Source organism: Drosophila willistoni, assembly GCF_018902025.1.
Source record: "Drosophila willistoni isolate 14030-0811.24 chromosome XL unlocalized genomic scaffold, UCI_dwil_1.1 Seg141, whole genome shotgun sequence".
In the NCBI taxonomy this organism is placed as follows: Eukaryota; Metazoa; Arthropoda; class Insecta; order Diptera; family Drosophilidae; genus Drosophila; species Drosophila willistoni.
Window position 1 is genome coordinate 7,620,201 of NW_025814052.1, and position 16,928 is coordinate 7,637,128.

At 35.0% G+C, this 16,928-nt stretch overlaps 3 protein-coding genes across 4 annotated transcripts; all 3 read right to left on the reverse strand.

The window, feature by feature from the left end:
• Positions 1-7,486: 7,486 nt before the first annotated feature.
• LOC6649082 lies at positions 7,487-8,713 on the reverse strand. Of its 2 annotated transcripts, none has more exons than XM_015177156.3 (2): positions 8,444-8,713; positions 7,487-8,387 (listed from the first exon to the last, which is right to left on the reverse strand). In XM_015177156.3, the coding sequence occupies exon 2, from the start codon at positions 8,290-8,292 to the stop codon at positions 7,687-7,689; it is 606 nt and encodes a 201-aa protein (XP_015032642.1). In that variant the 5' UTR covers positions 8,293-8,387; positions 8,444-8,713; the 3' UTR covers positions 7,487-7,686. The 2 variants fall into 2 exon arrangements, with proteins under 2 accessions (XP_015032642.1, XP_046867170.1); XM_047011214.1 differs by having other exon boundaries at positions 7,487-8,373; positions 8,444-8,570.
• A 2,253-nt stretch (positions 8,714-10,966) lies between these two features.
• LOC6649083 (transmembrane protein 41 homolog) lies at positions 10,967-15,336 on the reverse strand. The gene is made up of 4 exons (XM_002071687.4): positions 14,814-15,336; positions 14,396-14,726; positions 13,956-14,084; positions 10,967-12,047 (listed from the first exon to the last, which is right to left on the reverse strand). The coding sequence occupies exons 1-4, from the start codon at positions 14,836-14,838 to the stop codon at positions 11,534-11,536; spliced, it is 999 nt and encodes a 332-aa protein (XP_002071723.1). The 5' UTR covers positions 14,839-15,336; the 3' UTR covers positions 10,967-11,533.
• Positions 15,337-15,664: 328 nt separating this feature from the next.
• Positions 15,665-16,856, reverse strand: LOC6649084. The gene is made up of 3 exons (XM_002071688.3): positions 16,709-16,856; positions 16,110-16,647; positions 15,665-16,051 (listed from the first exon to the last, which is right to left on the reverse strand). The coding sequence occupies exons 1-3, from the start codon at positions 16,789-16,791 to the stop codon at positions 15,677-15,679; spliced, it is 996 nt and encodes a 331-aa protein (XP_002071724.1). The 5' UTR covers positions 16,792-16,856; the 3' UTR covers positions 15,665-15,676.
• Between the last annotated feature and the right edge of the window lie 72 nt (positions 16,857-16,928).

Sequence of the window (16,928 nt, forward strand, 5' to 3'; positions counted from 1 at the left end):
AGGAACCATCATCTCGAATAATATGTGTGTGTGCTCTTTGACTAAACTGTCCTTGGCATTAGGTTGCCCCTTGATGGCAATCAAAATGGCAATTTTGTGATAGACAATCCTCTTTTATATTAATCAATAATTCTGCTGACTCGTTGACTCAACATTAAAATTTAAGCATATTTCTTAAAAATTAAAAGAAAATGTTTTTTTTTTTTTTTTTTTGTAATGACATGGAAAATCTTGCAAATATTTATTATCTTGATCTGTTGACATATTTACTTCACTATTATTATTATTAAATGATGAAAAAATATTTCTAAATTTATTGTAAAGTATAAATAAATCAATAAAATATAAATAAAAACAGAATTTACCTTTGTAAATAATTAATATTAATAATCGATAGAAGAATAGATAGAATTTTGCAAATTTCTTCGAAAATATGCATAAATAATTCAAATCGATCTTTGTAAATGTTTAAGAAATATTTCAGATAATGAGAGAGTAGAGAAGTTAGAATAGAGTTTTAGACTAAAGTTTTATCTCGTTGCTTTTTAAACGGGTTTTCTTACTTATGTAATTCAGCAACTAATTTGTTAATAACTAACTGATGAAACAACTTCAAACTTTAAAATTTGATTAAACTTTATTTTCCCTACCTGTAAACCAAAAACTTTCAAAAGGACAGTATATTCCTCTCATCTAGTTTTGATATAAATAGAGTTGTTTTATTTACATTTTCTTTATCCTAAATGTCTTCAAGTCGTTGATCTATTAAATATTCTCCTTCCTGACAGTTGATGCCCCTGAGTTGAAACAGACTTCTTTTCAATTTTTTTGGTTGTACAAACATTTTGCGTCTTGGCGTTGGCGTTAGTATTTCTACTGCATAATTTGGCGAATTTTGTTTCCTACACTCAAAACTGAAACCCAAACTCAAACTCCAGCTAAGAAAAAAGCAAAAAGAAAAAATCTGCTTCCTTATTTGTATGTATGTACATTAAAACGAGCGAATAGACGTAGCAACAAACCAACATACACAATAGACCAAGTACTTGAGCTAAATCTTTATATGAGCATATTTCTATGGTGGAGGAGGAGCAACGGTTGGGGGTGTGGGGAGGCAGCCAATGATCCACTCACATTCAGAATGGGTGGTTTGGAGAGGGAGGAAACGGAGGTGCACCACTGTGCGCCACTTTTAGTCAAAAGCCAAGCAAGACCCAGGTGGTGCTTGATGCTTTTGATACTGAAGTAGAGTACAACGACTTCTACTACTTTTGTGTGTGTGTGTGCGGGGGCGTTCAATTAGCCCAAAAAGTCATACAATATGTTTTTACATTTTTTTTTTTTTTGCTTTATTTTTTTGGCCGCCCTCTAATCTTATCGCCACAAATTGATCTCTACGCTGAGGTTGGGTCTTAGAACTTGAGTTTGAGTTTTATAGGTGCGCCCATTGCGAACTTAAATTGTTTGTAACTTGTGTCTTGTGTCTTGTATCTATGAGTAGTAACACAATACATCAATCAATCAATCAGTCAATCGATGGAGTCTACCCTGGGACAATTGTATCAGAAGAATAAAATGAAACAAATAAATTAAAGTTTTTAAAATTGATTGATAGAAGCAAAAAGACTTTAGAAACTACATATCAAGTAGTTGAGTTATTTTTATCTCATCTGGTTCCACTGTGCCTTCTATTCCACATATGTTTGTATGACTTTTGGACTCAAACTATTTGGAAAGAGATTTTTTTTTTCGATATTTTCAACGCAATTGTTAAAAATAAATAAATTCGTTTGTTTATTCTAATCCGAAAAATAAATAACGTCTTTTTTTTTCTGCTGTTCTCTGAGGGCCTTGAGATCATCGATGGAGTGAGCTAACAAGCGTGCTTAAAATTTTTACTCACACGATTCCCATTCCGATTTTGATTCCGATTCCTAGCCGCTACCCTTCTGATACCCTTTTGGCCATTTGTTTTTTGGCTTTCTGAAATCCGTTTAAATGAAATTTACTTACAATACATTTACCATGTGTCCAATTGATTGACTCGAATGTTTTTCTGGCTTCTTTTGTCTTTTTATGTGTTTTGTGTCTATTTATTTATTGACCATTTTGTTTTGCATTTTTCGTGCTTTGAATGTTTAAAACATTATGTATAGATATATATATATATATCTGTATGTCTATATGTTTCCAAGTCATTCAACTAGCTGTGTCTCTGACATTTCACTTGAAAGTCAAGGTCAATTATTATTATGTAAGCGATCAAATGCAATGAGATTGTCAATTTAGATCGCTCAAATCGGCTTAGATCAGTTTTTGGTCAGCAAGTGAGTCAGAATTCAAGTCAAATCGCTGATCATCAGATGGCAGGCAATCTGTTAGAATTTGAAATTGATGCCATTTGGCAAATGTTAACTGACATTTGTCAAACAATGGCAGTTGACAATTGTAGGACACAACAGACACACACACACACACACACACACACACACACACACACACACACACATCTGTCGTTTTTTGTCTTTTTCCAAGCATTTAAAATTGATTCCAATTGAATCCAAGTTATTTAATGGAATGATAAGAACTATATCTAACAATCAGGGTATTTATTTATAGATTATAGATGGATCTTATCTTTGAACTTGATATAAATCAAATTCTATAAAGATTGAAATATTAACTAATTGCATATTTTAGATAATGATTAGATCGAAATTGCAAACATTTAATCCCTTTCTTATACTATTTTTTGGGGGGAAACTAATGCCGACTTGGTTTTTTGGATCCTTGGAAATCAATATCGTGGGGATTAACATGGAAAATATAATTTTTCTTTAAACAACTTTTTAAATCTATTCTTTGAGTTCTTATAATAAAAAATTAAGTTCTTGTCATTAAGACAAATTGTTAAAACAAACAAAACAAATCTTATAAGTCTAGGAAATCTTCTTTTTAATAGAGCAAACTATTACATAAGCGACAATAATTAAATAGTTAAGTAAAACGGTGTGACTAAATTTCCCAAATTTGTTCCAATTTGGCATAAAACCTAAGGATATTTGAAATTGCCAGGTATCCTTCCGGAGACAAAACACTTTCTTACTTTTCATGTTGATACATATTTGGATATTAATTATAAGCAAAGAAAAAATGTCCTTCGTTTCACTAAGATTTATATTTTTTGACCTAACCTGATGAACAAATTTTCAATACCCTTTATCATGACTTACAACATGCAAAGTTGTCTTATTTTAAAGAGAATTTACTGAATTATATTGTAAAAACAAAAAATTTGAGTCGATTATTCCAAACGGTTTGGAAAATATTTACCATTTACGGTGAATGTGAGGACCCTAAATGAGGGACCCGGACCTGATGACGCGTAGTGTATCTTCTAAATATCTTCGTCATTACCTAAAAAATACTTATCCAACCCAAAGAAAAATTAAGAAAATTTAATATTTTAAATTGTTTGATTACGTTTTCATAGTTTTTTAGGGTTGGATAGAGGAAATATCACCCTATCAAATAAAGTATTTCTTTTTTTTTTTTTAAAGCTAATGAAGCTACAGCAAAGTGAAATTCGAATTTAAGATGCATTTTACGACACTAAATTATGAATTATAATTTTAATTAAATCCAAATTGATTTCCAGAAGCAAATTGAACTCTGTAGGGCCCTTTGAACAGAAAATAAAGATGAAGATACAGATAGAGACAAAGACAGAGACAATGATAAAGTTGCGCCCATTCACGTTTGCCGCCAAATGTCAGACTCTTTTCCAGCCTCCTTTCAACTTAATTGCCAGAGTTGAAATATTAAAGACCTGACCCGCCGTCCTAACCTATTCACATTTCGAGGAACGGCAGATGATTTTTGTTGTCTAAAATAAAACTAGTAATAATGAAAATAAAATAATAATATTATAGATATATATACAAACTGGGAGTGGAATCACCTAAAGAGATGCCTCTCCCTTACCCGGCGTTCATCATCATCATCATCATCATCATCATCTGAATTGATCAAGAGACGTTAAAAAAAATAAAAACCAAAATAACCGCAGAAGCCAAATGCAACTGGAAAAAAAAAACTTTGAAATTCGGTTCTATTGTTTTCGCCATGATTGGATTTTTCTTGTCTTTTTTTTTTTTTTTGATTTTGTGGTTGCCTCTGCCTTTTGCGTTGATGTTGAGCTTCATGCAACATTAGTCAATGACATTCGCGCCAGTTGTAGCTGCTGCTTGTTGCTTGCAACATCATCTTGCATCTGAAAATGATTATGTTTTTGGTATTTTCGTTGACTTATGCAACATATTACAATAAATGCAGATTTCATGTTTCAAAGGGACATGGAAAATGTCTTAAGAATTTATTCCAGACCAGGCGAAACACATACAAATTGTTGGCAAATGCATATTACATGGCTAATTAGTTAAGACAAACATAATGCAAATCGCGTATTGCAAATTGCAAATGGAAATTAATGACAGGAAGTCTTCGACTATCGACTGCGAGTGCAACAACAACAACAACAACGAAAACGTCAACCACAGACAACAACATCAATTGCCGCACTTTGGTGATGTCATCAAAGAAATTCAATAATTGCACATAGAGAAAGAGAGAGAGAGAGAGAGAGGGGCAAAAATTGCTACAACAACATGGATTGAAATAGAAAATAGTTTGATGACTAGATGAATGGTGGCAAGTGGCAAGAGGTAATCACGTTGCACGGTAACAGAGTGAGAAGGAGATGGCTGCCAACCTCCTTATGCGTTTTGTATTTTTCCCTAGCATTTTGAAACAGGAAACTCGTTTGTTAGTTTTAATTCAATGCAATTGCTGCAGCAGCAACTGCAGCAGCAGAAATGTTTTGTGGCAACAGCAACGGCAACTATTTCGCTTCGTCTTCTTCTCCTTTGCTACTTTGTTGCAAGCACACACACACACTCATACTTACAATTTCCATCGATTTACCACACACTCGGTGTAACATTAATTGAATATGAAATTGGCAACATCAAAACAAGCAAACTACATAATAAACACCATCAATTAGAGCAAACGTAACTTACATTAGCCTACATTTGCTTAACATTAAAATGAATCTTCTTCTGTACTAACACAAAAACTAATTGATTAAGAAACATACAAAATCGAAATCATTTATATAAGAAGTAACTAATAGAACAATCTGAGCAAATGTAGAGTACTTTTGTAATATAAAGTTGAAAGTTATCTAATTCAGCCAACTCTCAAATTTTATCTATGATAATCTATAAATCTTCTTCAGCATTAACTGAAATCATTTATATAAGCAATAAATAGAAGCTTTGATCGTTCCTATGGCAGCTATACAATATAGTTATCTGATCCATTGTCTTACTATAATAAAAAAAAAGGTTTAAATAAAAAGTTGTATGCCAATTCTTAAAAAATTAAAGGCAAGGGAATGAATAAACCATATGAACCTGTATTTACATGTATGTATTTCATTAGGCTTTTCATCAGAATCAGGAATATATATGTTTTGTCGTAATAAATGTATGACCAATCCTCTGCAGGGGCATAAAGCCTAATGGTTCTTTTGGTTAAAATAAATTTTAAAAAACAACAAAATTTTCGATTTTATTTTCTTCAAAACAAAACCTTTGTCTTTTATGGTGACCAAATTGATGTTTTCGTAAGAGATCCCAAGACTTGGGGGATAAAAGTGTGTTACTGTGGCTTAACTTTTCCAGAGCAGCAGCAGCAGCAGCAGGCAGCAATAACAAAGTTGATTTCCTCTTTCATGGCCTGGCAAATGTTTCCTGCTTCGTGCTGTAGCTTCACCGATGTTGTTTCGTTTCACCAAAGATTGTCAACATTTTTCCAAAATGTTTTTTTTTTTTGCTCAACAATTTGCATGGCCGAAAAAAAACTTTCTCCCCCCAAAAAAAAAAACCAAATTGCTTTCTCATTCGACTTTAATTGGCAAGCAAACCGTGTTTTTTACAAAAACCAAAACGAAACATTAGAATGGCCAATTTAAAGACGAAAGGCAATGAGATCTAATGGGAAAAAGGGTAACAGTGAATAATTTTGAATTTTTTTTAAAAAAGACTGTCTTTTAGATCAAATTGGAGCTTCAACTTTATGATGTGAGTAAATTTACGGGCGTTTTTTTTTTTAAGATCCACCCTTCGACTATATAGAAACGTTCTTGGAGAACACTCAATAAGGAAAGCCATCATCACATAAGTCTTCATCAAAGTTCCACTTGAATCATTTAATATGTTTGAACGGCAGCGGCCATGATTACATTTAAGATTTATATTTACTTCTGTATTGGAATTGAAATGCTTTGCTCGTTTTGTGTGTTTTTCTTAGTAAGTAGAGACTTAAGTGAGTTGTTGCGCCTTGGTCTTGCTCTTGTCATAACAAAATCAAAATCAAAATTCTTCTCAATTACATTGCCATCTCCATTTGGTAGATCTCGCATGGAACGAGCATGAAGTGCTCCAATCTCAAGTGCAGCAGCCGCCACACAACACTTGACAACGACAACAACACGATTAACTGGCTCGAATTCGAGTTTTGTGTTTGGAGTTTGAGGTTTCTCTCTCTGTCCCCATGGGTTTTAGTGCAAGCTAAGTCAACCACACAACCAACCAGCCAGCCAGCCAGCCAACCAGCCAGCCAGCCAGCCAGCCAGCCAGCCAGCCAACTCAGCCAACTCAGCCAGAGATTGTTGTTTTAATTAACGAGCTCAATTGCCATCAAGTTCATATAGAGCTCACAAAGCTTTTGATTCTCCTCTATGAATATCTCATCATTATAGAACATTAATATACATATTTCATCTCTCAATCAAGGGGGCACCATACATACATGTTCCATGACTGCTTTACCATCAACTAATTTGATCTAGATCTTTGAATGCAAATGTGCATTTGCAATTGCAAAAGAAGCATATTGATTTTTATTATAAGTTTACATGGCACAGAAAATGAATCTCATCGGAGTCTATTGGAAAAAATTGCCAATCAATGTGATTATATGATAGTAATCTCAGAGTTGAGGACCAGTTACAGGAATAAACAAAAGCAGAACTGAATGCCAGGAGACGCTAAGAAAATAGTCCAGGGAAAGATAAAAGGGAATTTGAAGAAACTGGAAAATGGTTTAGAAGTGTCCTATAAAATATAAAAATATCTATGAAGGTACACAGATTTAGCACTGTCATTGAATTTGTAAGTTCCTTAATTATTGGATAGTAGAAACGATGTCATCCGGAGTCTTAGGGTACCAAAAATTATATATCGTTTGCTTTTCTATTAGAATTAAATTCTTTGCATTACGGCCTTTTTTTCACCCCAGTCGGCGCTTTTTAAAGTTTGTCAAAGTGACGGAAGAATATCGATCAAATTAGGGGTGAGATGAGCGCCATTTATCGATTAAATGACTGAAATACAAGCGTTGAAATAAAAACAAGCAGCTCTTACATTTTACATGGTATCTTGTTATATTTTATCTTAATTGATGGGGGGGAATGTTTCGATCAAAAGCAGTGAATACAAACTTAAGAGTTTTAGCGGTTGTGATGGTGGTGGGTGGTGGTGGTTGGCGACTGAGAAAGACGAGTGTGTCGTTTGGTTTTCGCAACGCATCTCGAATGACTCTCAATTGATGAGTTCATCCTTAGGCGAATCGCATACATTTGGCCTTCTGGGTATATGTGACTGCGCCATATTCCTCCACAATCTGGTCTATGGCTATCTTGTTGAGATTCTCGAGATACAATCGTGTTTTGCGCGATTGTATAATATAGCTGATGACATCGTGCATGTTATCAAAGAATAAGAAGCCAGCTGTGCCACAGCTTAGATCCAGATAACGGAAACGATTGACATCGCATGTACAGCCATCGAATAGGAAGTAGATAAAATCGCTATTATTATGATAGCGAAAGACAACATAGTTGCCCCATGGTGCCATAACAAAGACACGTTCGGCACACCGAAAACCGGCGCGTAATAGCTTACAGATGCTATCATAGCATCCATTCTCCGATCCGACAACAGCCATAGTTTCCGGTATACGCAATAGGGCTGGATAATGATTCGGTTGGGCACGCATCACATCATGGGGTCCGGTGGCTTCTGGACATGGATCCAATGGTTGCATTTCCTTTGGCTTTTCGGGACATGGCGGACATTCGGGTGCTACCACAGCTGGTGCTACTGCTGCTGCCTTCTTACCCTTCTTACCCTTCTTTCCCTTCTTGCCTTTGCCTTTCTTCCCCATGTAAAGGCCGCTTTGCTACTCCAACTCCTTCTTAATGGATATTGACGATGGTTGCCAGCATATTTGGGTGGATGGATATACCTGAAAGTAATTCTCTTCTCTCAAAATCCAGAAATCCTGTTCAGGATATTTGTGTTTCTTCTTATCTCACCTGTAGTTCACTTTATTACACTGCAATTGACTTTTTATGTGTTCTTAGAATTTTGATGACCAAAAAGGATTTTCAGAAAGGAATTTGTTTTTTATTTTTATTTTTTTTTTTTTGTTTTTTCACAGTTTATTTTTATTTTTTTTTTTTTGGTTTTTTTCACAGTTTTTTTTTTACTTTTTTTTTGGGTTTTATGTTTGTAATAATTTTTATTTAATTTTTAACCGAGACTGTGTGCTGTGTGTTCACAAGCAAATTTAGTTCTGATATAATTTCTGATGTGGCTCTCCCTGAGGCCTAAACCCCTAACCCAAAAATTCGAAAAGCCAGGCTAACTTGATTAAACAAAATGTTTGACACACGCACACACACACACACACACACATACACAAATACACAATTGTTGTGTTGGCTAACCATAAGTGTTGACTAAGGCCTTATGGATGTCATTCCCGTTTGGCTCCTCCTCGCATTTAACTTTTGTGGCTATAGCGGGTGAAGTGTTACCTCATCCAAGCGAATAATAAATGCCACAACATCCCATGTAAATGCTTGGCTAATAGACAGGCTTAGTGGCTCTTTGTCTATTGGTCTAGTGGCTAAAAGTGAATTTGCAGTTTTTGTGGTCGTTCGTTTTTGATCGTGCCATCTTTAGTTGCAGCATCTCTCACTTAACTTGTTATATAATACAAACTGATTGTAAATAGCAAAAACATTGATTTCTTTATTCAATTATTTGCATCTTTTTTTTTCTTTCATCTTTTTACACATTTTGTGGCTACCAATTCAACCGGTTCCATTGTGCATCATCCGATACATTTATACAATTATTTAACCTTACTTCCTTACAGTAGGTACGAGATATCCTGTTTTTTTTTTTTTGGTATCGATGTAAATCTATTTTTGATATCTGTTTATTTTTAACGTGAAAAAATGAACAGTTACATGTTTCTTGTTAGGGTCAAATATGACCCCACATGAAAATCCAATGGGAAGCGTTGCAAAAGATGCATCTCTTAACATGGATATTCACGAAAGAAGCTTTGATAATCTATGACATATTAAGGGGGCTTCCAAGAATATATTCACCCAATATATTCCAAGTAAACCCACCACAATTCAGGGCAAAAGGGTCGTGTTGGAGTTAACGGAAGGACTTTCTGGTTGCAACATCACATTCACATTCTAACTGAATTTTTAGTAAATCATGATTTTCTAGGAAAATAGGAAAATTTTAGTTTTTTGAGGTTTTAATGCAAACTTAAAGTTTAACTTCTGATGCTTATCTGATATATGAATTTTTAAAATCGGTCGAAAAGTGGCACTGTTCACAGGTTCACAAAGTTAGGGTTATGTGAGAATATTTGAAGTTTTTAAGACATTGATTGGTGATTCCAGCTACTTTCCTCAGATTATATTTTCGCCAATTTCCAACCGATTTATCTTAATAAAACCGCAAATTGTCATATTTTAAAATGGCATTAAACACTTGGATAATCCAAAATCCTCTCTGAAGGAGCAGAGTGTCCTTAGCATGTGCTATTCCTGCTGTATACCCAGTCCGGCACTGATAGTTTATTATCCCAGTTGCATTTAATACAAATTACAATTTGAAATACTGCCCATCGAAAAATTGTAGTCAGACTATTGTTGTTTATTCTTAAAATATAGTTCTAGGGGCAGTTTTACATGCGATTTTGACTTGTTGACGGATTAAACCACCAATTGGTAACCAATTATATTATTTTACCATCAACTACGTAAAAAAGTAGATAAAATTCCACATTGAATAAAATCTATGGAAAACGCATTAAATACTTGGCTGAAAGAGCTTTCCATTTTAAGCTGGGACACACACCAACGCTAGATAAGACACAAACCGAAAGTGCAGTGATTGTTTTTATGGCTGTCACACACTGCGTATGCGTGATGGAATCAACTCAAATTCCATTGGGCGATCAAGAGTAACAAATTTCATTCACAATCCTGAGGTAAGGAACCATTTTCACTCAGATTTTAGAATTTTGCCAACCAATAATTAATTTTGAATTTTGCTTTTTTGTTGCAGACATCAATGTATTTTGTATTTGTTTTTTTTTTTTTAATTAATTTTAACTTAGACATTATAAGAACAGTTTCTAGTAAATACTGCAATAGCATTAAACAAAAAAATGACCTAACCTAAAAACGACAATGTATGGAAAATTATGCTGCAAAAGAGTTTTCTAAATAACAAAGTTACAAAAAAATTACGAATTACATTAAAATTGTTGGCTAAACTTAAATATATAGTGGATAAGCCCGACGTTCTGAATGGTGGGCGGGGGTGAGAGGGGGGAGGACCGGGTCGGCTCTGATTTATTAAATTTTTTTTATTTGCTAGTTTTGTGTTTTTTTTTTGTTTATACATAAATAATTTTTTCAAGACATATATAAATATAATTAAAATTATTGGATTTTTTTTGTGTTTTGTTTCTATTCTCTTTTTTGTTTGTTTTTTATACCCTTGCAGAGGATATTATAAAATTGGAAAGATGTTTGTAATGCACAGGAGAAGAAGTTTCCGAAAAATATATATATATTCTTGATCAGCATGAGAAGTTGAGTCGATATAGCCATGTGAAGCAAAATAAGAAGGAACTTTGAAGGTTTTGTTTGTGTCTTGATGAATTGATTTACAGAAAAGGAATTTTGAACATGTAAAAATATATTTTCCAAGGACTGCAAGGGTATATAAACTTCGATATCGCCGAAGTTTGCATCTTTGATATTTTTTTTTCGTGTTTTTGGAAATAGCATTTCGATACAGACTTGATAAAACTTAAAAATGTAATAATAACACACAAAAAAACCTACATACATATATATATATATATATATATATATATATATATATATTTACATACACATATACATATATATATATATATTTTTGGATGTTGTATACTCGGTGTACCACTCAGCTATAGATTTCGACTGAGTTTAAATATCCAACACATAAAGCCAGCTATCTTTTGGTACAGATTTCAGAATTTGCCGTTACCGCTTTGCCACTTTTGTTAACTCTTTTCGTTTGGATATTCATTCATTTATTTACGCCACCTTCTTCTTGCTCTTGAATTTGTTCTTCAGCAAGCCGGGCGCAAGGGCGGCACAGGCACACACAGTCAGCACACCCATTGAGGTCCAAGAGAAGGCATCACTCGAGCTTGTCATCTTTTGCAACGTTTTGCCGGCCTGTATGGCAATCACAGATGGCGGAGCCACACCACAGAATGTCCCCAAGGCGAATGTATGCACGGGTACACCAATTACCGGCGATGCCAAATTGATAAACCAATTGGGCAGAATCGGTGTCATGCGTAGGAAAAGCATGTAATTGAAGAGACTATCGCGATACTCTTCAACATGCTTCGACCATTCGCTGGTCTTCTTTGGCCAAAAGTGACGTATGAGTCGTCGTCCGACCAGATTCGAGAGTGTATAGCATAGCGTAGCGCCCAGCGCCGAACAGAAGCAGATGAGGAACAGTGCTATGGGGAATTTATACAGGAATCCAAGTAATATCGATAGGAATAATGAACCAGGAATGGCAAAAGTTTGTAGGCTACAACGAAATCAAGTTATGGAAACCAATTTTCTTTTTTTCGTCTGTATTATAGACAAAACAGATTTTAGTAAACATTTGAATAAACGGTCAAAATCAGTCATACTAAAGCTATTAGCTAAATCCCATCTCTAACAAGATTATCCTATCAACAATCTGATCTTGGTCTACCCCCAACTAATGTATATACCTCTATATATTATATTTACTTTTATATAAAGATTATTCAGTCGGAGCGCGTGTGTGCTTGGCATGTCTACTATATATTTATAGACACCGCAATAGGAAGAGAACATTGGCAACGCCAACGACTTGACAATGGGCACCCGTATAGCACATGTCGCAATTTCTTTGATAACAATAGAAATTAAGTTAAAAGGGCAGGGCTAAAGCCGAATATGACAAAGTTGAAATACTCTTCTGCTCAATAAAGATACTCCTACTATATTTTCATTGGCCAATTATGGCATTAACTATACTGAATTGTTTAAATGAACATTATATTGCCTTGGTCTATATATTTTAGAGACTTTAATATACTCTTTTTGCCTCTTTAGACTAACCGCTAATAGGTGTAATCAAAAGAAGAACAGTGAAAACACACAAAGAAAACGCTGTCAGCTGCTTTAATTGAATGCACTCATATCTATAGATACCTATAAATAAAACACAGCTGGTTTTTAATGAATACCCGAATAAAAGGAATACTATTTATAATTAGGGCCACAATGAGATGTGTAAGTCAGTGTGGAATAATCGAAAATGATAGAGTAAAATCTAAAATGGGTCGCCCACTATCAGCTGGATTAAGTATTTCATGTATCGACCAAGTCAATGACAAAGGGGAAATAAACTAGACCAAGTTGAAATAAAAAAAAAAAATAGCATTATAATGCTGAGTAAACTTTTTGTTAGCTATTTTAAAATTCAAAATATTTTGATGAAATGTTGCCTCTATTTACGCAATATAAATGTAAAAGATACACAGAAAGGCACATTTGATACGTATGTACATAGGTTTGTTTGTTTGTATACTATGTGTGAATCAATTATAACGCAATTGAAAATTTGCTTAGATTAGCTGTTCTTGTTTTTAATTGATACGCTTTCCTTTAAAAGGTTTATAGGCAAAAGAAAGTAAATTGCATTTCATTAGAAAACATTTCACAGTTTCATTTCATTCATCATGAAAATCAAAATTGTAAGTTCTTTTTCATTTAAATGTTATTGACTCTAAGAAGGAGTTGTAACAAGTATGAGAGAGAAATCTTTAAAAAGTTTTGGAAAATTCAATTTGATAGTGTATTTTGAAGTCGGCATACAAATGTAAGTATGAGCGGGGATATTCGATGTTTGGGGTCTGCTGATGATGACGATTTTGCTATGAAACGATCAAAAGTCCAAAGCTTTTAAAGTGACCTTGTGTCTCTCTCACACAAGGAAGAGAATAACAAGATCAGCAATAATTATTTCGATTGTTCTAAATTCTAAAATAAGTAAATCTTTTAATCAGTTGATCACAATTGAGTTCATTTGATTAGAATCATTCGAAAGCCCAAGACCTTGAGGGTTGACCTGAGAGCATTTCCGGGTTTTAAAGCCGCCTCCCTATCTCTATCTCTATTTCTAGCTATCGGTCTCTGTCTCAGTTTCACTCTCTGTATGACTGTTGACTCATACTGCGAATAAAACACGTCGTAGAAGAACGTGTCGGTTCATGTTGGTGAGTGTTTCTTTTTTTTGGTTTTGTTGTAATTAATATGCAAACTATATAACATGACCGTGCATATTAATTAGTATGACCGTGAATTCTTTTGTTAAGCGTAATTGGGTCAAGGTTATGTTGGTTATGTTTGTTGTTAGATTTGTTGCTTATGTTTTTCTTGTTGTTGTTGTAGAAAAGGATACAATACGTAGGCGACGACCACTCCAAACATGACTTCAAAATAATACATGTCCTTGTAGCGATCCAAGACTTTGGCCAACATTTTAGCATCTTGTATATCACGAGGTATTTTCAAATGCTGTTTCTCGGCCCTGCAAACACATGCGAGAAAGAGAGGGGGAGAGAGAAGGCGGAGAGTTACATATACTCAAGCATACAAACAAGTTAGTTGTAAATAATTCTCTCGGTGTGTTTCGTGTGTCTGTGTGTGTGTGTGTGTGTGTGTGTGTGTGTGTGTGTGTGTGTGTGTGTGTGTGTTAGTGTGCGAGTGAAAAAGGTGGCGTGACTTGGCTGAGCAATAAATTGGCAACACATCAGCCTCCGCCTTTGCCACTGCGTCTGCGTCTGCATGTTTTGTTGTTGTTTTTGTTCTTGTTTTTTTTCTTTGAGTCCTTAAACTTACGCATTTAATTCCGGGAATATGGCATAGACATAGCACATTGTGGCCAAACTGGCAATGAATATGCCAGCCACAATGACTAGAGATCTTCTAGTGGCTTTCCGCTCATCCGCTGACATGGCCGATGATGACGATGACGACGACGATGAGACCGCCGCCTGCTTTTGTGGTGTTGACTGCTGCTGTTCGTCCTGTTGCTGGTGCTGCTGTTGATGAACTCGATGATCCTCCAGAGATTGTTCATGTTTTTTCGGTGGTCTATGTTTACCGTTCATTAGGTTGCTTGTTTCTGTTGATGTTGCGGTGGTCAGCCCCTTATCAGCAGCTGCAATGGCTACAAAAGAAAAGCATGCAAATTGCCATGAAATTACTCCCACATCTCTTCCACCCTCTCCCCCTCCCGCAACAATAATGTACTTACCACCATTATGTATAAGTGTGGACATGACGAATTTACTAATTGTTATTTTTTAATAAAACTTTTAAAATTTTGTGCAGTTGACGTTTTTCCGCGTTTTGTTTTAAATCATATGAGATAAAATGTTTTTGTTGGTCTCTATGTAACTACAAATTTAGCGTCTAATAGAATTCAATTAATATTATTATTGTGTAAATATGTACATATATGCACGTATGTATGTATGGTGTAAATGTGTATGTGTTCTTTGTATGTCGATTTGCGCGCTTTAACAGTTTTTTCTCCTGTCTCTCTCTCCCTCGTTTTTTGCTGACACTCTCATTAAATTTAATCAATAAAAAACAATATTGTGAAACATGGAAATAGTGTCAAAGCAGGCACTGACACTTGATCAATTTAATTTGAAATTGCTAAAGATTTGTTGTTATTTGCCACTAATTTTGTACTATAAATTGAGCTATAATTCCATGTTACACACACAGTTTTGTTCAGCATTCGCTCTGCTTTGGTTGGTGTGTGAATTTTATTTTAATTTTTTCTTTTGTGCTAAAAAAAAAAAGACTATCGTTATCGTTTCGATAACCGATAACTAGCAAACAGCAAATTGTGGCTAAAACCGCCTATTACGAAATTGTTTTGAAACTAAGTACTTTAAATTTTTTATAACAAATCTTTTGTAATAATCAATAAAATAGAAACTAATTGTATTTTGTCATTATTTGTGTTTTTGCTTAATTTGGCTAGTTTTATCTGTCGATATAGTTACATATATCGATAATCATTTGGTAACATGTTGCTCGGGCATTGTTGATTTTAACGTTTTTCTTGGGACAATTAAATAAGAAACAACTCAGTTTATATTCCAATTAATCACTACTTTTATTGGTCGTCGATTTGCTTTTCAGTTGACGATACAATTCGATCATTTTTTGTTGCTCAGTTTCTAGCATGGATCGTGTGGCTGCTGGAAGATCCTTGCGTTTGCCTTTCATTTGAACTTTTGTGGGTGTCTTATGTTGGATTTTACTAATGGCAGTTGGTTTCACTCTCTCCTCGTTCGCTTGTGTTTGCCGATTCGTTCCATCCAGCATAGAGGACAGTAAAAGATTACCCTTTCGCCCAGGTCGTGGCACTGTTTCACTCTTGGTAGCCTTTCGTGGCAGAGTCTTCAGTGAAGGTGGAGCATGGACTGTTTCGCCAAATGTGAAAGTATCTCTTTTGTATTCAGCGGGATGAGATACCTGTGAACGCAGAGATGGTGTCAGGGAATACAGACATAGGAAATAATTAAATTCATACCTCGTCCGGATCTTTTATGCCATTTCGCTGTTCCTGTTTAACCTCTCGAATGGCTTGCTTGACCAGCTCCTTTCTGGTCTTCTCATCCATAGAGGGTTTCTCTAGCTTTTTTCGATTCTTTCCGTTCTTCTGCAATCGTCGTTCATGCTGCTTTTGCTTCATCAGTTCATCGATCTCGTTCTTTGGACGCTTTTGCACTGTAATTTCTCCCGTTTTGGGATTACGCAGGACGTTTACACCGTATTTGGCCTCATATTGCGCCTCACGGACTGAGGCATTGGTTATACGATTCACTCGCCTCAGGTAGTCTTCATCAGTTTCCTCGGCGAGTTGTCGTATATTTTTGATGGCATTCGTTTTGGAATTCGAGTGGGAAGCACCTGTTGAGGACTTTGGCTTGTCCTCTCTGCCTATGGTACCTATTTTGACTTTATTGCCCTTTTTGCTAGCTTCAGTTAGTTTTTGGAATTGCTTAAACCGAAATGAGACACGCTGCTCATCAGTTTTCTCTGGCGGATTGTTGATCACGTTGGCCAATCTATGAATACCAAGAAACATGTGAGAATTTGGTATTTACTCTTTATTTTCATGTAACTTACTTTTTCTCTCTTGTCTCCTGTTGCTTGAGTGGATCACGTATTCCATGATGTTTGCGAACGGGAATTTTACGCTTTCGAGCCATTTGTCAAAATAAATAAAATATATAAACAACGTTTTAAAAATTCAACAACATGCTTTCTAGGCGAAAACAATTGATATCGATAATTTTTTGAACAGTGTTGACAATTTAGTGGTTTCAGCTGAGTTTCGAATAATAAA

Excerpts from the sequence above, each read along its gene's own strand:
- LOC6649084 (XM_002071688.3), bottom strand. The coding sequence starts at position 16,791 with ATGGCTCGAAAGCGTAAAATTCCCGTTCGCAAACATCATGGAATACGT. Across the intron at positions 16,648-16,708 it reads CAGGAGACAAGAGAGAAAAA|ATTGGCCAACGTGATCAACA; the intron begins GTAAGTTACATG and ends TGGTATTCATAG. Across the intron at positions 16,052-16,109 it reads GCATAAAAGATCCGGACGAG|GTATCTCATCCCGCTGAATA; the intron begins GTATGAATTTAA and ends CTGCGTTCACAG.
- LOC6649083 (XM_002071687.4), bottom strand. The coding sequence starts at position 14,838 with ATGTCCACACTTATACATAATGGTG. Across the intron at positions 14,085-14,395 it reads ATATTCCCGGAATTAAATGC|GGCCGAGAAACAGCATTTGA; the intron begins GTAAGTTTAAGG and ends ATGTGTTTGCAG. Across the intron at positions 12,048-13,955 it reads GTGGTCGTCGCCTACGTATT|CCTACAAACTTTTGCCATTC; the intron begins GTATCCTTTTCT and ends ATTTCGTTGTAG.
- LOC6649082 (XM_015177156.3), bottom strand. The coding sequence starts at position 8,292 with ATGGGGAAGAAAGGCAAAGGCAAGAAGGGAAAGAAGGGTAAGAAGGGT.